The 22925-nt window shown below is 36.9% G+C and overlaps 1 protein-coding gene and 1 pseudogene across 1 annotated transcript; both read right to left on the reverse strand.

The window, feature by feature from the left end:
• Positions 1 to 1035: 1035 nt before the first annotated feature.
• LOC139077428 (putative olfactory receptor 2B8) lies at positions 1036 to 2105 on the reverse strand (annotated as a pseudogene).
• Positions 2106 to 15857: 13752 nt separating this feature from the next.
• LOC139077426 (putative olfactory receptor 2B8) lies at positions 15858 to 16811 on the reverse strand. Its single transcript, XM_070585264.1, has one exon. The coding sequence runs from the start codon at positions 16809 to 16811 to the stop codon at positions 15858 to 15860; it is 954 nt and encodes a 317-aa protein (XP_070441365.1).
• Positions 16812 to 22925: the final 6114 nt, after the last annotated feature.

Here is a 22925-nt window from a genome sequence, read left to right on the forward strand (position 1 = left end):
ATTTTGCCTAACATAAGCGTAGCTACCCCTTCTCTCCCAAACATTTAAAGAACTAATACCAATCCTTCTCAAGCTCTTCAAAACACTTGAAGATGAAGGACGTTCCAGAACTCATTTTACAAGACTAGCATAACCCCGAAACCAAACCCAGATAAACACTAAAAAAAAAAAAAACCCTACAAATCAATGTCCCTCATGAATATACATGCAAAATTGCTCAACAAAATATTAGCAAACCAAATTCAACAGCATATTAAAAGATTCATACGCCATGAGTAAGTGAGATTTATACCAGGGATGCAGGATGGTCCAACATACACAAATCAATAAATGTGATGCATGGGCTGGCCCGGCGGCACAGCAGTTAAGTGCGCACCTTCCGCTTCAGCGGCCAGGGTTCCCCGGTTTGGATCCCAGGTGCGGACATGGCACCGCTTGGCTATGTACAAAATTCTACATAAGCACTACCTAGTGTTATTGCCAGCTAATGGCTACCATTGTCACTGGCAGCATTGCATCACATCCTTCATCCAGTGATCCTGTGTACAGCCTACAATGAAATTAATGCTACATAATATGGCTGCCACATTGGTCAGGTCACTGTAGGACCTAATGTTGAAATGGCTTTATCAGGATTGTTGTTAGCAAGTTTTTTTTGAGCTTAGAGCTCGTTTTTCCAGTTTCCCCACCTACTTCTGTGAAAGGCTCGGATACAGTCAACCTGCGGACTTTGTAATAGACCATGATCAAAATGCAAGAATAAGTGATATCCCTCAGGCAATTACCAGAAAATGCTAAAATATTAATATTTCTTACAGCGTTTCAGTGGCTTACACTCTTATTTGGCTGTGCCTTTATGATATGTACTTAAATGCCTTTTTGCAAGTAGAAAAGGGATAATGTTTCTAAATGCTAGTGTAAATGAGAAAGCTCTATAGAGCTTTTGAAAATGATTAATGCAGATGCTTAAGGAACAGGGAATGAGCATCTCCGGATGTTGGAATGAATTCAAGGTTTATAATAACTTACTTTCATAGGAGAATGAAGCGAGAAATTCCCTTGAGAGCTGTCAGGGGAAATTAGGGTGACACACGCAGGACGCAAACATCTTAAGGACTCTCATATTCAAAGTTCTTGCATTAACACATCTTCCTTAACCAGTTATCTAGAGTCACAGTCCTTCCAAAGCACCTTCTTCATTGCTCCTTTCATATCCTTGTTCTGCAGCATATACATAACGGGGTTGACCATGGGATGGTGTAGAAGAGAGATATGAACTTGCCCTGATCCTGAGAGTAGTTGTTGCTGGGCTAGAGATAGGCATAGATGCCTGTCCGACAGAACAGGGTGACCGCTGTGAGGTGGGAAACACGTGTCCCAAATCTTTTCTCTGGCCGGCTGCAGACTTTACTCTTAAAGATGGCCCTGAAAATCCGACCATAGGAGAACGTGATTAATGCAACAGGTATAAGAAGAGTGATAACACTGACAAGAAGAGCTCAGATTCATTCATAGTGATGCCACACAAGCAAGCTTGAACAAGAGGGGCCTCACAAAGGAAGTGGTCTAATCTATTTCTCCCACAAAGTGATAAAAGGAAGATGAGCACCCACTCCCATAAGGAGTTGGCAAAACCAACGAACAATGAAGCAGAAGCCATCAGGGCACAGAGACGGGGGTGCATGATTACTGTGTAGAGGAGGAGCCTGCAAACAGCTGCAGAGCAGTCAAATGCCATAAATCCTAAGAGGATGCATTCTGTACTTCCCAAACCTACAGAGATATAGCAGCTGAACTACACAACCACCAAAGGAGATAGATTTGTTTATTCCCCTGAGATTAACCAGGAGCTGGGGAACAATGCTGGTAGTGTCACACAGGTCCAGAAAGCTGAGGTTGGAGAGGAAAAAGTACATAGGGGTGTGAAGATGTGGGTCCAGGTGGGACAATGCGATGATGGTTATGTTTCCCAGCAAAGTGAAGATATAGAAGATCAAAAGAACCACAAAGAGGACCAGCTCCAGTTGAGGCCTGTCAGAGAAAGCCAGTAGGAGAAACCCAGTGAAAGAACTTCCGTTTTTCTTTTCCGTCCTTTGTTAGCACATGGTTCCTGTCAAGACCAAGCATTTAGGAATTTTTTTAATTCCTAATTCCAAAAAAAGGGATGAGGGATCTATCATGTTAAAAGACATGCCCAAGAGGTTTTATATGTAACTATTTGAATAAATGATGTGCTCATTGAAGTTGACATATCTTAGACCAATTTAGTTTTACATCATCACAAAAAGTAATATCATTGATATTTAATATACAAAAAATCAAATCATGGACCTTGTGTTTGCATCAATCATGGATCTGTTTCAGATTGAGTTTAACAGGATTTAAAGTACTGAAAGAATATATGTATGTTTTTGAGAAAATGAAAATGAGGGGAAAACAGAGAGATTGATCAGAAAGAATAAGAGATGCAGACAGAGGGAGAGAACTTATTTTAAATATGTATCTCAAAATTCTACACAACTGAATTTGCACATACCTCACATGCAATAGAATATAACAGGATAATCTCAAAAATTCATTCAGATATAGAAATTTATGATCTGGAATGTACTGATACAAAGGATTAAATTACATTCAAAATGTCACTAATAGTGCTGACTATATATATTTTGGTAGTTTTGCCTGTCTACTCTACATAACATATTATATTTGTGAATGCTACCCTGGTCTTTTAGTATGGTAGTAAAACAATTAAATAATCAGATATGGGGCCGGCCCGGTGGCTCAGGGGTTAAGTCGGCACGTCTCGCTTCAGTGGCTGGGGGTTCACCGGTTCGGATCCTGGGTGCGGACATGGCACCGGTTGGCATGCCATGCTGTGGTAGGCATCCCACATAGAAAGTAGAGGAAGATGGGCACAGATGTTAGCTCAGGGCCAGTCTTCCTCAGCAAAAAGAGGAAGATTGGCAGCAGATGTAAGCGCAGGGCTAATCTTCCTCAAAAAATTTCAGATACAACAGGAAAATATCACCTTTCAATTACAATACTTAACTCCTTCCTGCCCTCAAGATGCCTAAAATTACTGTACTAATTTAACAAGGACTCTGAAAATTCATTGGCTGTGCATAGTTAGGTTTTTTTACATTCAAATTGTATTTATTCATTGTTTAAGAAATATGCATCAAATTCCTATTATGATCTAGATGTCTTTTTTTTTTTTTAGAGTATTGCGGTATTAATTTTTTTTCCAAGTAATTTTATTGGGATTATAATGGTTTATAACATTGTGTAATTTGGGGTGTACATTATTTTTTATCAATTTCTGAATACACTTCATCATGCTCACCCCCAGTAGTCTAATTTTTATCCATCATCATACTTACGTGCCCCTTTATCCCTTTCACCCACCCCTCCACTGCCTTCCCCTCTGGTAACCACTAATCTATTCTCTTTATCCTGTATTTTTTATCTTCCACATATGAGTGAAATCATGCAGTATCTGTCTTTCTCTATCTGGCTTATTTCGCCTAACATCATACTGTCAAGGTCCATCCATGTTGTTGCAAATGGGACAATTTTTTAATCAGAACTCTGTAATCCAGTGGCCAACACTTGCCTTTTTCTGTTGTTGATTTCGTTTTCAATACAACCAACAACTAGCGTGCCTGGAATTTTTGAAAAAGGTAGAATTATTCACTATCAACATTTTCATCAGGATAAACATTTTGAGAAATTATCCAATTGTGCAGTCTATATATAAAGTGATTGCTTTACCTCACTCCCTGTGATAAAATAAATAAATAAACACACAGAAATAAAGACAGACACATTGTCAAAGCAATGACAGGTCAAAGAGATACATTGCAAAACTAAAGGTAATACCAGGAAACATATAAAGAAAACGATATTTTGGAAATATAAAAATCTAAGAACATCCATCTACATTCAGTTAATTTTATATATACACTTTTCTGGGAGCTACCTTGGAGAGTTAGTTACACTGGACCAAATGGATTGCCAGCTCTAAGGTTAGTTGATTGCCATTTTCACCCAGCTATTTAGTGTTACACAAGCGTGGTCACATGCAGACCTAAGTAGCATCAGAAAATAAATAATTCATTTCTATTATACTCAAATCGTTAGGCATACAATAATTTTTTCATTTTCTAAGACCTTTAAAATCGGAATCAGGTTTGGGTTTAGACCTATTGATGTATCAAATAAATTGGTACAAAATTGGCATAAAATAAATGTTAAGGGGCCGGCCCCATGGCCGAGTGGTTAAGTTCTCGCACTCCGCTGCCGCGGCCCAGGGTTCGGATCCTGGGCGTGGACATGGCACCACTCGTCAGGCCACGTTGAGGTGGCATCCGACATCCCACAACTAGAAGGACCTGCAACTAAGATATACAACTATGTACGGTGGGGTTTGGGGAGATAAAGCCAAAAAAAAAAAAAGATTGGCAACGGTTGTTAGCTCACATGCCGATCTTTAAAGAAAAAAAAAATGTTAATAAAATCTGAATAAGGGAAAAGTAAAGGTCAAATGAAAGAAGAGTCAGTAGGAGAGAGGTCACTAGGAAATATTTCTCCATCACTGACATAAATGTCCTCCTTGTCCCAAACTTAGTTTCAAGGAAAATAAGCAACAAAAAAATCAAGTGTCTTGAAATATAAAAGCACTCATAATAGAAATTTAATACATCATATATGAGAAGCATTAGTTAAACTAATCTACATTTACACTCAATCCCCAAACAACAGTATGGCGAGTACTAGTTCACAAATCCGGCAAAAACAATAAAATTAAATTAACAAAAATTTTTTCACATTTAAAGTTTGGAAAATTAAAGTGTCCAAAGGTTGAAGGCTGAACTGATATGCTCCTTACACTTAATAATATTAATACGAGCTGGTACGATTGAGTGTTTATAAATTCTAAGACATAGACAAGCATAATCTCAACTAAGCTTTCAAAAAATTTTTGAAATTAATTTCTGTCTGCTTTTTCATAGCTTCTTTTTAGCATATTGTTGTATTCTATTTGGCTAGTATTTTGTCCTTTTTACATATGAAGAAGTAGGTTAAAGTGGTTAAACAGCTTACCCAAGATCATTAAAATCCTAAATGTTTTAACACAAGCCAAGTCTCTTTGATGTCAGACTTCATACGTTTAACCACCACATTACTTTATCATCAATCAAATGAATGTATTAAAATTCAGAGCAAGTCATCACATGTGACATAGAGGATGTCGTATTCACAATATTTCACACTTCCTTTAATTTCTTACGAGGATGTGATCAGTGGTATCTGCAAAAATTTCATAATAGAATTCATTATAAAAGCATGAGAGATAGTCTAAATGTGCAGTTCCAGGAGACATCCCCTGACTCACGTCTGCTCAGAAGAACAAATAAAAACAAACCATGGTTCAGTTTCATGCGCACATACATACACAAAATATAGTGACACTCTTCTGAAACGAACTGCTGGCAAATTTTTAAAATGCTCTAATAAAGGAAGCATTCACCAAATTGAAGGAGGGCCAAAAAAATGCTAGCATCCGAAGAAAATGCCAATATAATAATGCACACTTATAATAAAATAATGTTATATTTTAACATTTTCATATCAGTAAGGACAAAGAAGGCAGTTGATAAAAGATAAAACCCTGTTGAAATGAAGTTGTTCAAAAGATTTGCTGCTTTACAGGATTATATAGATAGATAGATACAGATATATACAGATATATAAATGCTGAATGGCTACCTATCTGACAGATATAAAAATGAATATCATTTTCAGTTGAAAAATAAAACATTAGGCAAAGGAGATGCCCACCAAACAGAAATAAAAATGTAATTGTCTCCATGTGTTACAACTGCTTCCAGTGCCACACTCGAGAGCACACTGGGAGGTAATTAGGATACTAATGTCGTATTCTATCTTCTTACTTTTAATTTTTTTCTCTTTACAATTCAGGAAAATGATTATCCTTTAGGAAGATTGGATATGGGAAAGATCTAGCTGCAAGATGCGTTATCCCATTGATTCTCAAGAGTGTGTTCTGCTGATCTGGGTCACTTTGTTCCCTTCCTCCTTTCCTACTCGGCATCCATCCCTCCTAAGGTTGTTTGCACCACCACAAAAGCAATCTGCCAAGAGAAGGATTTTTTTTTTTTTTTTGAGGAAGATTAGCCCTGAGCTAATTACTGCCAGTCCTCCTCTTTTTGCCGAGGAAGCCTGGCCCTGAGCTAACATCCATGCCCATCTTCCTCTACTTTATATGTGGGACGCCTACCACAGCATGGCATGCCAAGTGGTGCCATGTCCGCACCCGGGATCCGAACCAACGAACCCTGGGCTCCCCGCCTCCCCCCCCCCCCCCGGAGAAGTGGAACGTCGGAACTTAACAGCTGCACCACCGGGCCAGCCCCCAAAAGAAGGGATTTTTTTGGCTAAAGTCAAATGAGAAATTTTACCTCATTTCCTTCCTACCACATTTAAAGAATTGTGTATTATGACTAGGAATCATCATCTCTGTTTAGATAAGCATCAATTGACATAATGCAGTAAAAAAGATTGATTCATTTTAGATAAACTATATAAATAATAATGACTGGAAATATTAGAAACATTCATCCTAGGTACAGGAACAAAGAATGGCATCCTTAGTAATTATCACAATATGACATGATATGGGAAAACCCTGTTACAAAAATCACAAGTAAATTATTACTTTGGATACAAAAAAATAAATAATTAAAAAAATGAAGATTATATATGTAGAGAAAATTCCAAATAGGTAAAATAAAAATAGATTCTACAAAACAAAGATGGAAGTCTATGTAACAATTACCATCAAAAAAAGAATATAATGGGAAATGACATCTCACAAGAACACAATTATACAATTATAAAGAGAACAGGCATCAAATGAAACAAGTTAAATGCTTAGAATTGACACATATCAGGTGGTGGAGGTAGTATTTTACAATTACAATAATTGTACAATATTGACAATTAATCTAACTCTTTATGAAATACTCAGGATGCAAACTACACATTTTAAAGAGAAAAGATCTCAAGATAATGTTTGTATTTAAGATATTTCAAATTATACAATATTCACTGAAATATTTAACATACAAACTCTGCCCTGTCCAGTTCCTGAATAAATTCTGAAAAGTGCTCGCAAAATTTCCACAGCCTTAGTCCTATGACTGAATTGCTATTGCTTTAACAATGCTTCTGTCTCATAGGTCTAAGTTGACTCAAATATATTAGGACTAGCTCGTAATGGCAATGGAGGATGTATGAATGAGGGGGAAATATATCTACCACTCTATTGGTAATGACAGGTCTACTGAACATGGACAGTGTTTTAGTCCAGATTCTATGAAAAAAGAGGCTGAAGTAGGAATTCCATTACATGTTGTTTTTTGAGGGAATATTCTCAGGATAAAGGGAGTGAGAGCAGAAAAACAGAGCAGAGAATGTTGCTAAGATGTGATCTAAAGTGGAATATAGCATGAGCCTGATCCCATAAGAAGCTGGAGCAGGACTCTGCAATAGAACTATCTGTGATGGTAGAAATATTCTGTCTTCACTGTCTGATACAGTAACCACTATCCATATGTTGCCACCTGAGCATTTGCAATGTGGTAGCTAAGAAACTGAATTTTAAATTTTATTTGATTTTAACTAATTTAAATTTAAATAGCTACATGTGGCTAGTTACTACTGTATTGGACAGCACACCTCTGGAGCATGAATTGCAGCAGAATTGTTCTCATCTCAAGGCAAGGGCACCCTTTTGTATATCCCAAGGGTCATTTGTTGTGAGCTGCCCTGACCAGGTTGCAGAGACCTCCTGGCAAAGAGGCTCCTTTTCAGCTGACAGCAATTCTCTGAAAAAGGGAATGGCTGTGAATCTAGCAGTCAATACTTATAACAAGTAAGGGATGGATGGAGGCTCCAGCCCAATAAAAAGGATCTGAGCAAGGCACCAATAGCATTCATACAAAGGAGTCCTTTCATAGAGTACTAGGGTTGGAACTTGGATATGTAGAATCAGGAAGTAGGTTATGTGGAGTGAGTGTCAAGATTCATTATACCAGCGTTGGATTATCCAGAAATTTTTCTGAAACAAGGGGATTCTTTCTCATGACTTCATATATCTTCACATGGTACTAGAGATCTGCTTTCTACCTCTGGGTGGTAGAAAGACAAAGAAAGGCAATTTCTAAATTTCAGTATTATTTCCCAAATACAATGACCTGGCTATGTGTCAGTGAGACCTTAAGAGCAACATGAGAAGATGGTGTGAAACTGTTCTGTGACGGGTCTAGCACAGATGGTGAACCAAATCTGTCTACCTGGCTGAAGTCTCTGGGGAATGTATGTCCTGTACTGTTGATTGGCTGATGTCCCCCAGATGTTCAGAGATGACAACCCTCGGGGAAAGTGAATATCAAGGAAGATGCTAGAGCATGCTTAATCTGTCTCTTTTATTCATTTCGTGTATTTAACAGAGGACAGATAACTCTCTAGATCCCTCTGTAATTACTTTTTCTTTGTGCGTGTGTGGAAGATTGGTCCTGAGCTAACATCTGTTCCCAATCTTCCTCTTTTTGCTTGAGGAAGTTTGTCACTGAGCTAACATCTGTGCCAATCTTCCTCTGTTTTATGTGGGATGCCGCCACAGCATGGCTTGAGAGGCGTGCTGGATCCACACCTGCAAACCCCTTCCGCTGAAGCAGATCACGCACTTAACCACTACACCACCAGGCTTCCCTCCCCCACCAATTACTTTTGCTTTCATCTTTGAGTGACTTAGATGTTTTACAAAAACTTAAGATTGTTTTTCTCGAATTGCAAAATAATTTTACATATAAACATACAAATATATAAATAAAAATTTATTCAGTTTCTCAATTTTAAATGTAAATATGTAAATTAATTTCTTAATTCCGTTCATAACCAACTTACAAAGGATCACAGAGCTAACAATTGGGCACATTCTAATCTTTAAGCTTAGGAATATAAGGATCTATAAGGTTAGGGACTATAATGGAGGACAACCACTACATTTATTACCAAACTTCACATAGGCTAAAGAATAAAATCTCACATCCTCTACACCATTGTTCAGTTTATATCCAAAAGTTTTAAGGGTTCACACAAACAATAAAAAGAAAAATTATTGATTTTTTAATGAAACTTACATGGTTTGTTTGAATTCAACTAGTCTTTGCATTTACATTTCAAATGATTTAGAGTATACCAGGATAGTTATAAATAATCACTAAAGAAAAATGGAGCATTATGAGGGGTGCTTTGGCTGTTGAAGTCAAGTTTGAAGATCAATTAATTTATTTCAAAACAACTTGTCTTCACTTGACTATACAGGCAAAAGGCAAGCATAAATACCATCTGAGTTTGACAAGTTTGGGCCCTAAATATAAAATGCAACTTCAAAAAAAAAAGTCTCTTCTTTCAGACTGGAACACATTTGGTTTCAGAGTAATAGACAACTGCTAAGTAGCAGCATAAGCTGGCTCAGAGAAAGCCATTGAAGTTTGAAACATCCTGGTTTTTATATGCCATTAGTCACACAAGTATAGAGAGCTTCAGTGATTAACTTCCATTCTATAGTCAACTGTTTCCCATATATCCATAAACTCCAGTTTTATTTATAAACTTCAGCATAGAGAGGTAAATTATCTATTTCCTACTAAAAAATTCTTAGGTTAGATTTTCTCAGATATCTCCCTACTAGTTAAATCCCATATGATATTTATAAGGAGGACGAGGCAAGACTAATACTGCTTAAGGTGTCCAGGGGAGGGAGGGAATTACAGACCTGCTATTGACACTTTTCTTCCCAATTCACTCTTGCTGCTGCAAGTATTAATTGGTAGAATTACTTTGATAATAGTTTGACATTATCTGGGAATGCTAACCTGCAATTAACATTACTAGGTTAAATATTCTCTAGAGTAATTCTTGGCCATGTGACTCGAGACAGAGACATGTATAAGAATGCTCATAGCAGCATTATTTGTATTAACCAAAACCTGGAAACAATCCAAATGTTCATCAACAGTAAAGTGGGAAAATTGTGGCCTACTGATGTAACTGATATAACTATGCAATAACAAATGTGAAAAAACTACAGCTAGACAAATCAAAATGACGTCCTCAGAGAAATACTGAGCAAAAGATGAAGATCACAAAGTAGTCAATGCTTCCAGATTAAGTTCAAAAACAGGTTAAAAAAAAAAACTGTTGTTTATGAATGCAAACATAGGTGGTAAAACTACAGCTATAGTAAAATATTGTAGTCAAGGGGCCAGCACAGCGGTTAAGCTCGTGCCCTCGGCTTCAGTGGCCCGGAGGCTCACCAGCCCAGATCCTGGGCCTAGACCTACACATCGCTTATCAAGCCATGCTGTGGCAGGTGGCCCACATAGAAAACGGAAGAGGATGGGTACAGGTGTTAGCTCAGGGCCAATCTTCCTCAGCAAAAAGAGAAGGACTGGCAGCAGATGTTAGCTCAGGGCTGACCTTCCTAAAAAAAATTATAGTCAAAACTAAAAAGAATATCGAAAGCCTGATCATAACAAAATCAAGGGGAGAGGAAAGGATGCGATTGGGGAGAGGCTGTCCAAGGTACTGTCCAGGTTCTAGTTCTTAACAAGGATGGTGATATTATGACAATTCCCTTATTAATTATTCTCTAAACTGGCCATATTTTTATACAGATATATATAGAGAGAAAGAGACAGAGAGAGAGAAAGCAAGAGGACATAAGGAACAACACATAGGACCCAATATGATACTTACAACAATAAGAAAGCAGGAAACAAAAGGGTGACATAAAAATAATATAAATGATTAGGAGTACTTTTTAGAGGATGAGTATGGTTGATAACATCACATTTGGAAAAGCTAAGTTTAGGCAAAAAGGAAAAATTATTAGGGATTTGTAAGGAATCAGGTGGACTAAAAGAAATACATCAAGGAACAATCACAAATAACCTTAAGGAAAAGCAACTTCAATGCAAAAGGAAAGAACAGGAACGCTTCTCCACCAGGTTCCGGGACACCATCCTCTCTGTAGAGCTAGACATAGGACAGGCTTTCATCTGACATATCTCAATTGCCACGACCTCAGTAAATGCTTGCACAGGCTATTTCTGGTCTCTGAAATATTCCGAGCTCTCAGATTCTCTTCCTCACTGCTTGTCCCCTATCTGAGATAAGTAGGGGGAAATGTCCACACTTCCTAAGTGAAATGCTGCCACCCAAAAGCTGCCCTGCTTTTGGATTTCTGTGGTTTCCACTAGATAAATGGATAAAGAGCCCAAATGGGGAAAGGGAAAAGGGTAAAGCTCAGAAACAAAGGTAAAGATAGAGAAGACAAATCTTCCCCTGGAAGAACACAGATCAAAACTGTCAACAAAATATTAGCACACTGAATTCAACGATACATTAAATGGATCATACATCATGATCAAATGGGATTTATTCCAGGGATGTAAGCGTGGTTCAATACGCATGAATCAACCAATGTGATATATCACATTAACAGAATGAAGGATAAAAATCATATGGTCATCTCTATAGATGCAGAAAAAGCATTTGACTAGAATTCAACATGCATTTATGATAAAACTTTCAGCAACGTGGGTACAGAGGGAAGGTATCTCAATATAATAAAGGATACATAGGAGAAGGCCACAGCTAATATCATAGTTAGTGGTGAAAAGCTGAAAACTTTTCCTCTAAAATCAGGAAGAAGACAAGGATGCCCACCCTTACCACTTCTATTCAACATAGTAGTGGACGTCCTAGCCAGAGCAATTAAGAGGAAAAAATGCATCTGAATCAGTAAGGAACGAGTAAAACTGTCACTATTTGCAGATGAGATGACATTACCTAATTTCCTTTAGGTTCCAGAAAATACCCACAAAGATGAAACTTTTCGAAATCTTTCAAAAAACTCATAGAGGTAATGGGAGTGTACAGCTCCAGTCCATGAAAACTCTGCCTACATGAGAACCTCCAGGGTTCATCCTGCACAGGAGGGAGATGAAGGACTGGATGTTGTACTGAACAGAAAGCTATCAGATTGTTACCATTGCTTTTGGTGAAAATATAGCTTTCTATACTTAATATGTCCCACTTTTTGTGTAAGATGACCATGTATGTGAAAGTGCTTTCAAAAAGTGAATTGTTTTTCAGTAAATAATAATTAAACAACATGCTTGCTTTGTAGTCTGGCACTATGTTTTAATTGTAATTACTTCAATGCATTCTGAGTTTTTTGAGCTTGTAAGAATTTTGTCTTCTCTCTTTCCCTTTGTTTCTGAGCCTTTTGCTTTTCCCTTTCCCCATTTGGGCTATTTATCCATTTATCTAGTGATAACTACAGAAATCCAAAAGCAGAGAAGCAGGGTAATGTTGGTGTCATAAAATGTATTTGCAAATGTTCACTCCTGTTTTATTTTTCAAAAAAGTTTGAGTAGGATTGATATTCTTCTTTACATGTTTGACTAAATTCAGCAGTGAACAGCCCACATTTTCAGCAAACCACACTTCCAAGAATTTTCCATATGGGTGGTTCCCAATGTCTGCCATATCAAGTTTTGAAATATGATACTACAGTAAAAAGATGGAAGAAAGCTCTCAACTATATTACAAGGTCATTCTTTTCTTTTCTCTTCTTTTTTTCCTTTGGTGAGGAAGATTGTCACTGAACTAACATCTGTGCCAGTCTTTCTCTACTTTATTTATATGACACAGTCACAGCCTGGCTGTTGTTGAGTGGTGTGTAGGTCCATGCCTGGGATCTGAACCCGCAAACCCCAGGCCACCAAAGCAAAACATGCAAACTTAACCACTCCACCTCCGGGCCAGCTCCAACTAAGGGCATTCTAAGACAGGAGTAGGATAGCCTACCCGGCTGCTTCATAGTACAACATAGATTTTTGTACTGACTTTAAGCATATGCAGCTTGCTTGCTAGCTTCACCTGTTAGACCAGGGAGAAGAGTCCCAAAAGTTTGTTCACAGCAGGATGCATAGGATCTATTTAGAATGTAGTAAAACTACAGCACATGGGCTGCAATTATACTAATGAATAAAAGTTAGTCCTAAATCCAGAGCAACGCTACAATGATGGGGACACTATAAACTGAGAAACTCCCAAGCCTTCTCTGTGCTGACTTGTACCACACAAGTTAGTGCCCCACATTCCAAAAAAGAAAATATTGAATTCCACTGTAGAAAGGAAAACTTAGGAAGCTGTGTCTGACTGGATTGGGGCCCCATAGATATTGCATGTGTTGGTGCTCCTGTTTGTATCCTTTGCTATTGTTAGGATATTTTATGCCGGTTAAAAATTGTGTTTTACGCCAGCCTGATTGACGTTTCGGGTCTCAGTGATCGCTCATCACCTGAGCTGGTGGTGTGCACCCTGTGTTCCTCAGAGGATGAAAGAGCTGGAAGAGTCTATGAATTGCTCTAGGGTATAATGTTAGTCCTGAACTCCGGATGCTCAACACAGATGGGATAAAATAATTTGGCCAAGCCCTAGGTATGACTGCTGCAGCCTTTCCACTGTTGTTGGTGAGGATTCAAAAGGAAACAGTCCAGATAATTTTGGCAGTTGACAAGCATGGAGAGCTTGAGAAGATAGAGTTCCTAGATCTCATTTGAAAAATGTTACAGCACAATACAGAATTTGTTGTGTTTGGTCTCTTAAGTAATTTTTTTTTATTTTAGCATGGACCCAGAAGTCTTTATCATCTGTAATTTATTCCCAAGTAATTTAACTATTCAAATGCCATTCAAACGTTTGCTTAAAGAAAATAAATCCATTTTGTGGCAGCGTTTCATGTGTCCTTAAGAGCAGAGAAGTAGTTGCTAGCCAGAAAAACAGTCTCTCTGGCTACACGAGGCCTTGAGGTTTTCTGAATCAAAGAAATTTCATTTGTGAAACTTTAAAGGGACCATTTGAGTATAACTATCAGAGGGTTGTTGAATAATCATAGAAAGTGGGAAATTTGTCACCATTGTGGGTAAATACTATTCCAAAACTGTTTTTATACTGGTATACATTAAGCATTACTATGGTGTCAAAATACGTGGTTTCCCAAGTGTTGATTTCAAGTGTGAATACTGTGATGCCATTGGGGACATAGATAGAATCTTGACCATGCGTATAATTTGCCCTAGCTGTCATTTCCAGGTCGCCAACCTGTGTCTCTTGCAAGATCACTTGTCGTGAGAATGACCAACTGAGGGGATTCAAGGAGGAGGAGGTTTAGCTGTCAGGAGAGGGAAATGTATGAGAATTGTTATGCTTATGTCTCCACCCAAATACATACATGTTTTTACCCGCACTGTGCTACATGTTGTAAATCTACATTTACGAAATGTTTCTGTGATTATAACATTGTCAAAGCTCCAACCTCCATGTAAAAATATACTGTTCATGACACTGAATATATACCAAAAAACAGGATCCATACCCCGAATCAAATTTACACTGTAAACTGAGCCTGAGTGGAAATCTAAGAGCTAGAATAGCAGATTCAATTTTTCTGGAAAGTTTACACTTATTACATAATTGAGAATTGCATGACAGTTATTTCATAAAGAGATGGCTATTTGTAAAGCTTAGACATAAAGAGATTTTTAAAAATTAATATGCACTTTACTTAAATTTCCTCCAGATGAATCTGAGTAAGCTTCTACACAACACGAGGATTCCTGGGAATAAAGGGCCACTTCGGATATTTTTATAATATGCCACTGAATTCAAATTATATGGGGCTTTGCCAGATGTGAGATACAAAGGCCGTAACTAATAGATGCCTGAGTCGAAGAATTTATAAAATAGTATGAACAGAGAAATCTAAACATATTCTACCCTTTGAAACTTTTGCTGCATTACTATAGGTGAAATGTGTAGACTATGAAACAGGACTTGGGTCTTGTACTATTCAGATGAGATAATGTCCTCAAAAGCCATTCTGAGAAAGGAAAAAGGTGGCTTGCAAAAATTAAAATAACCAACTGCCATAACTTACATCGATGTTTCTCTGACTACGTACAAAATTATATGTAAGCACTGCCTGATGTTATTATCAGCTAAGGGCTGCCATTGTTATTGGCAGTGTTACATCACATCCTTCACCCAGGGATCCTTGTACAGCCTTCAATGCAATGAATGCTACATAATATGGCCGCCATGCTGGTGAGGTCACAGTAGGACCTAATTTCGGAATGGCTTTATCAGGATTGATATTAGCAGGTTTTTCTTTGAGCTTAAAGCTTGTTTTACTCACAGTTTCCCCACCTATTTCTGTGAAAAGCTCTGATACAGTAAACCTATGGACTTTGTAATATAGCCATCACCAAAATGCAAGAATAAGTGATAGCCCTCTACGATTGCTAGAAAATGCTAAAATGTTAATATTTCTTACTGTGTTCCACTGGTTTTATGGTCTTATTTGACTGTGTCTTTATGGTACATACTTAAAGGTCCTTTTGTGAATAGAAATGGAATAATGTTCCCAAATGGGGATGCAAATAAGAAAATCCTGTAGAGCTTTTAAAAATAATAAATATAATGCAGATGATCTACAAACACTGAATCAGTATCTCTAAAGACTGGAATGAAGTCATGAACTAAGATTTGGAACATTCATTTTCATAGGAGAATGACGTAAAGAAATTTCCTTGAAAGTTGTCATGAGAAATTTTGGATGATACGTGGAGAGCACAAACATCTTAAGGACTCTGGTATTCAAGTCCTTTCATTAAAACATCTTCCTTACCCCATTATCTGGAGTCATAGTCCTTCCAAAGCACCTTCCTCATTGCTCCCTTCACATCCTTATTCCTCAGTGTATAGATGAGGGGGTTGATCATGGGAGTAACGATAGTGTAGAAGAGAGCTATGAACTTGCCCTGATCCTGAGAGTAGTTGTTGCTGGGCTGGAGATAAGCATAGATGGCTGTGCCATAGAACAGGGTGACCACTGTGAGGTGAGATCCACACGTCCCAAATGCTTTTCTCTGCCCTGCCGCAGACTTTATTCTTGAGATGGCCCTGACAATCCCACCATAGGAAAGGATAATTAATGCAACAGGTATGAGAAGAATGATAACACTGGCAAAGAAGAGCTCAGACTCATTCATAGTGGTGTCAACACAGGCAAGTTTGAGCAATGCAGGGATTTCACAAAAAAAGTGATCTAGTTTATTCCTCCCACAAAGTGGTAAAAGGAAGATGAGGACTGTCTGCAATAAGGAGTTGGCAAAACCAATAAACCATGAAGCAGAAGCCATCAGGGCACAGAGACGGGGAGGCATAATCACTGTGTAATGAAGGGGCCTGCAAACAGCTACATAACGGTCAAATGCCATAACTCCTAAGAGAACGCATTCAGTGCATCCCAATCCTAGAGAGATGTACAGCTGAACTACACAACCACCAAAGGAGACACACTTGTCTGCTCCACTGAGATTGACCAGGAGCTGCGGAATAATGCTGGTAGTGTAACACAGGTCCAGAAAGCTGAGGTTGGAGAGGAAAAAGTACATAGGGGTGTGAAGATGTGGGTCCAGGTGGGACAGTGCGATGATGGTTGTGTTTCCCAGCAAAGTGAAGATATAGAAGATCAAAAGAACCACAAAGAGGACCAGCTCCAGTTGAGGCCTGTCAGAGAAAGCCAGCAGGACAAAGCCAGTGAAAGAACTTCCATTTTTCTGTTCCATCCTTTGATAACACATGGTTCCTATCAAGACCAAGCATTTAGCAACTTTTTGGAGGTATCTTCAAAAAAAATAAAGGGGGCAGGAGATGAATTGATCATGTTAAAAGATATAACTATGGGATTTTATATACAACTGTTTAATAAATGATGTACTCATTAAGATTGACATACACCAATTCAGTTTCACATTATCACTAAAAGTAGTATCATTGATATGTAATGTAAGAAAAATCAAATAATGTACCTTGTGTTTGCATCAGTCTTAGGTAACAAAGGTCTGTTTCTGATTGAGTTTAATAGAATTTAAAGTACTGTAAGAATATAGGAACATTTTAGAGAAAATGGGAATGAGGGAAACACAGGGAGCGGGATCAGAAAAAATAAAGAGAAGCAGACAGAGGGAGAGAGGTTATTTTAAATATGTATCTCAAATTCTACACCACTGAACTGTACCTACCTCACATGCAATAGAATATAATAGAAGATAATCTCTAAAATACATTCAGATAAAGAAGTTTATGATCTAAAATATACAAAAGACTAAATTACTTTCAAAATATCACTATAGTGCTGAATATACACATTTTGGCAGTTTCACCTCTCTACTCTACCTAATATATTACATTTGTGAAGGCTACCCAGGTCCTTTTTTTATTGTAGAACAATTAAATACTCAGACACCATTCAATTACCACCATTCAAATACAATGTTTAACTATGCCCACAAGATGCCTAAAATTACCGTACCAATTTTATAAGAACTCTGAAAATTCATTGGCTATGTGTAGTCACTTGGAATCAGAACTCTAAAATCCAGTGGCCACATTTTTCTTTTTCTTCTGCTCATTTCATTTCCACATATTACCAACAACTAGAGTGTATGGATTTCCTGAAAGTAGTGGGATGATTCCCTATCAACATTATAATCAGGATGAACATTTTTAAAAGTTATCCAATTGTATAACCTTAGTAAAAGAATAATGCTTTACGTCACTCCCTATGATAAAATAATTAAATATATAAATACATAGAGATAAAGACAGATACATTGTCAAAGCAATGACAGGTCAAAGAGAGGTAATGTAAAACTAAAAGTAATACAAGGACAGGCATAAAGAAAAGGACATTGATGTATTTTAAAATCTAAGAACATCCATGTACAATCAGTTAATTTTATATATACACCTTTCTGGGAACTATCTTGAAGAGTCAGTTACACTGGACCAAACACATTGCCAGCCCTAAGGTTAGTTGACAGCCATTTTCGTCCAGTTATTCAGTATTACGTAAGCATGATCATACAGGAACTTAATTGGCATCAGAAAATGAATATTTCAGTTCTAGCATATTCAAATGGATAATCATATAGTAAATTTTTAATTCTTATAAAACATTTAAAATCTGAATCAGGTTTGGGTGTAGACACTTTTATGTGTGAAAGAAATTGGTACAAAATGGCATAAAATAAATATTAATAAGATCTGAATAAGGGAAAAGCAAAGATCAAATGAAAGAAGAGTTAGTGGTAGAGAGGCAGCTGGGAAATATCATCTATCATGACATAAATGTCCTCCTTGTCCAGTAATTTAGTTGCAAGAAAAATAAACAAAAAAATTATATATTTTGAAAAGTAAAAGCACATATAATAGAAATTTAATATATGATATAAGAGAAAGATTAGTTAAACTAATCTAACTTTACACTCAATCCTAAACAACATGAAAGAGTACTATTTCTCATATCTGGCAAAAAACAAATATGTAATCAGTGAAAAATTTTTCAAATTTAAAGTTTGAAAAATTAAAGTATCCAAAGGTTGAAGGCTGAACTGATATGCCACTTACACTTAATAAGATTAATACCAGCTAGTGTTGTGAGTGTTTGACATGCTCCAAAATATTGACATGCGTAATCTCAACTAATCTCTCAAAATATTTCAAAATTCATTGCCATCTCCTTTAAACATATGAAGAAACTGATTTAAGCGGTTAAATAGATTACTCAAGATCATTAAACTCCTAAGCGTTTTAACACAAACCCAGGTGCCTTTGACATCAAAGTTTGTACTTTTAGTCACAACATTACTTTGTTGTCAATCAAATGGATGTATTAAAATTCAGAGTAAACACCACATGTGACATAGAAGATGTGGTATTTCACAATATTTCATGCTTCTTTTGATTTCTTATAAGAATGTGATCAGTAGTATTCCCTTAAAAATCTATGGAAAAAAATTTCATAACAGAAATAATTATAAAAATATGAGAGACAGTCTAAACGTGCCATGACAGGATACATCCCCTTACTCACACCTGCTCAGAACAGCAAAGAAAAACAAACCGTGGTTCAGTCTCATGCACATATACACAAATATAAAGACAATCATCTGAAATGAACCACTGGACAATTTTTAAATTATATCTAATAAAGGAAGCACTCACCAAATTGAAGGAGGGCAAAAATAAAATGCTAACTCATCCAAGGAAAAACACCAAGATAATAATGCACCATTATAATAAAATATATATATAAAATATATATATAAATATATATATAATAAAATAATGATATATTCTTATATCAATAAGAACCAAGACGGCAGTTGATAACAGATAAAACCCTGGTGAGACAAAATTGTACAAATGATTTGCTGCTTTACAGGATAATATATATAATAATTTTTAAAATGTTGAATGGCTACCTATCCGGCAGGTATAAAAATGAATATGATTTCAGGTTGAAAAATAAATATCAGACAAAGGAGATGCCCGCTAAAATGGAAAAAAGAATCTGATTGTCTCAGTGTGTTACAATAGCTTCCAATGTCACACTGGGAGCACACTGGGAGGTATTAGGATAATGTCATATTCTGTCTTTTACTTACAATTTTTTTCTCGCTACAATTCAGGAAAATTATTATCCTTCAGAAAGACTGCATATGGGAAAGATCTAGCTGCAAGATGTACTATCCCATTGATTCTCAAAAGTATGTTCCGCTAATCTACGTCACTTTGATCCCTCCTCCTTTCCTGTGTGGCAGCCATGCCTCCTAAAGCTGTTTGTACCACCACAAAGTAATCTTTCAAGGGAAGGAATTTTTTTTTGACGGAAGTCAAATGAGAAACTTCATCTCATTTCCTTCCTACCATATTTAAAGAATTGTGTAATTTGACTGGGAATCATCATCTCTGTTCAGGTAGGCATCAATTGACTTTAATGCAGTAAGAAAGATTGATTCATATTAGATAAAATATATAAATAATAATGGCTGGAAATGTTAGACACGTCCGTCTTAGGTACAGGAATAAAGAATTGTGTCCTTGGTAACTATCACAATGTGACATGATACAGGAAAGTTCAGTTATAAAATTACACATTAAATATTACTCTGGATACAGAAAATAAATAATTGATAAACTAAGAATATATAGAAAGAAAAAAGTTTTTAATTGGTAAAATAAGAATAAATAGATTCTACAAAACAGATGGCATTCTATGTGACAATTACCATCAAAAAGGAATATAATGGGAAGTGACATCTCACAAGAACACGATTTTACAGTAGGAATCAAGAGGATAGGTAACAAATGAAAGAGGTAAGTGCTTAGTGCTGAGAGATATCCAGTGATAGAGGTAATAGTTCACAATTACAATAACTATACAATACGGACAAATAACTCCAAAAATTTTAGTGGAAGAATACATATTTCAATAAAGCTAGATACTTAGCAAACTACACATTTTAAAGACAAAAAACCTCAAGATAATGTCTGTATTTAAGATATTTCAAATTATACAACATTCACTGATATATTTAACACACACACCCTGCCCTGTCCAGTTTCCTGAATGAATCCTGGAAAAGTGCTGGCAAAATATCCACAGCCTCAGTGCTATGACTAAATTGCTATTGTTTTAATAATGCTTCTGTCTCATAGGTCTGAGCTGAACCCAGATCTAGTAGGACTGGCCCCTGATGGCAATGGAGAGTGTATAAATGAGGGCGAAGTGGATCTACCACTGTACTGGAAATGACAGTGTATACTGTCCACTGAACATGAACAGTGTTTTAATCCACATTCTATAGAGGAAGAGGCTGAAGTAGGAATTCCATTGCATGTTGTTTTTTGAAGTAATGTTCCTAGGATAAAGGGAGTGAGAGCAGAAAAATAGAGCAGAGAACGTTGCTAAGCAAGGATGTGATCACAAGTGAAATATAGCATGAGCCTGATCCCATAAGAAGCTGGAGCAGAAGCGAAATAAGTCAGAGGGAGAAAGTCAAATACCGTATGATCTCACTCATAAGTAGAAGATAAAAACAACAACAAACAATCCCATAGAGACAGAGATTGGATTGGTGGTTACAGAGGGGAAGAGGGGAGGGGGGAGGGCAAAAGGGGTGATTAGGCACATATGTGTGGCGATGGATTGTAATTAGTCTTTGGGTTGTGAAAACGATGTAATCTATACAGGAATAGAAATATAATGAGGTACACCTGAAGTTTATATAATGTTATAAACCAATGTTACCACAAAAAATAAATTAATTAAATAAATAAGTAAGCTGGAGCAGGACTCTGCCGTAGAACTATCTGTGATGGTAGAAATATTCTATCTTCACCGTCTAATACAATAGTCACTATCCACATGTTTGAATGTGGTATTTTAAATGTGAAAGCTAAGGAACTAAATTTTAAATTTTACTTAATTTTCTTTAATTTAAATGTAAATAGCTACACGTGGCTACTTACTACTATATTGAACAGCACAGCTCTGGAGCGTGAATTGCAGCCGAATTAACCTCATCTTAAGGCAAAGGCAACCTTTTGTATATCCCATGAATTGCTCATTGACTGTGGGCTGCTCCCACCAATTCCTGCAGACCTCTTGGCAATGAGGCTCCTTTACAGCTGAAGGCAATTCTCTGAAGAAAGGAACGGCTATGATCTTAGCAGCCAATACTAATAACAAGCAGGGTTTGGATGGATGCTCCAGCTAGCAAAAAGGATCTGAGTGGGGTCCCAACAGCATTCACACAAAAGAGTCCATTCATGAGTATGTGCAAGGATGGAAGGATGGTCACTAGTGTACATTACGCATCACCTCAATGCAAACCCATAGAAGAAAATTGTCGTTGGCCTAATTCACCAACTATTTAAACAATCAGGTCACCTTTTCTTTTTCCTCTTCAAATTAGTATTTGTACTTAAGTGAAGAATCATCATTCTTCATTAACAATAAACTCAAAATAAAAATGCATTGACACAATATTCACTTAATGGAACTTCCTTGTAACTTTCAACCTAGCATTTTGAAGATTCCATACATATTTTAGACATATTTTTGTCCCACTTTAATGGAGGAAAAGAACATTTAAAAACTACAGATACTGAAAATACATTTTAAGGACAGAGAACAAATATTGTGCAGTTTCACAGAGAATAAAGAGGTAAAAGGAAAGAATGGAAGCATACGGTCTAATACTTTTACATACACACACTATTATTCTATTACTGAAGAACATATTCTATTACACGGAAATATGCTCTATTTATGTTATTTTCCATATGTACATGCTGAGATACAATGAATGTACTACAATAGAATGAAATATCTGGGAACGAGTTGTCAGCTTCTAAAATGAACAATAAAATTTAGTTCTTATATTTGATGAATTTCTGTAGTTTGTTTCTTTTGCCAGTGGACGTGTAGGCAAACCAACTTAGCTTTTTGTTTCAAGAGCAATTGCAACTGAAAATAAACTAACTTGCCAATTCCTAAAGCAACACAGAGACTAAGTTCCATTCCACTCACCTTTGTTCTGTGGGTCCTAAGCTATTTTTCTACCTCATCTTCAATTTGCCGCCTTCAATAGAGTACTGGGGTTGGAACTTGGATATACAGAATCAGAAGTATGTGGAGCGAGTGCAAGGTTAATTATACCAGCATTGGATTATCCAGAAATTTTTCTTAAGCAAGAGGACACTTTCTCATGATGGCTTCACATATCTTCACATGGTACAAGAGATCTGCATTCTGCCTCAGGTAGTAGGAAGAAGAAGAAAAGCAATTTCTAACTCTCAATATTATGTCCCCAATACAATGACCTGGTTTTATGACTGGGAGACCC

The sequence above is a fragment of the Equus przewalskii genome, chromosome 19 (assembly GCF_037783145.1).
Source record: "Equus przewalskii isolate Varuska chromosome 19, EquPr2, whole genome shotgun sequence".
In the NCBI taxonomy this organism is placed as follows: domain Eukaryota; kingdom Metazoa; phylum Chordata; class Mammalia; order Perissodactyla; family Equidae; genus Equus; species Equus przewalskii.

What these genes read in the sequence shown, in the direction of transcription:
- LOC139077426 (XM_070585264.1), bottom strand. Translation starts at nt 16,811, where the DNA reads ATGTGTTATCAAAGGATGGAACAGAAAAATGGAAGTTCTTTCACTGGC.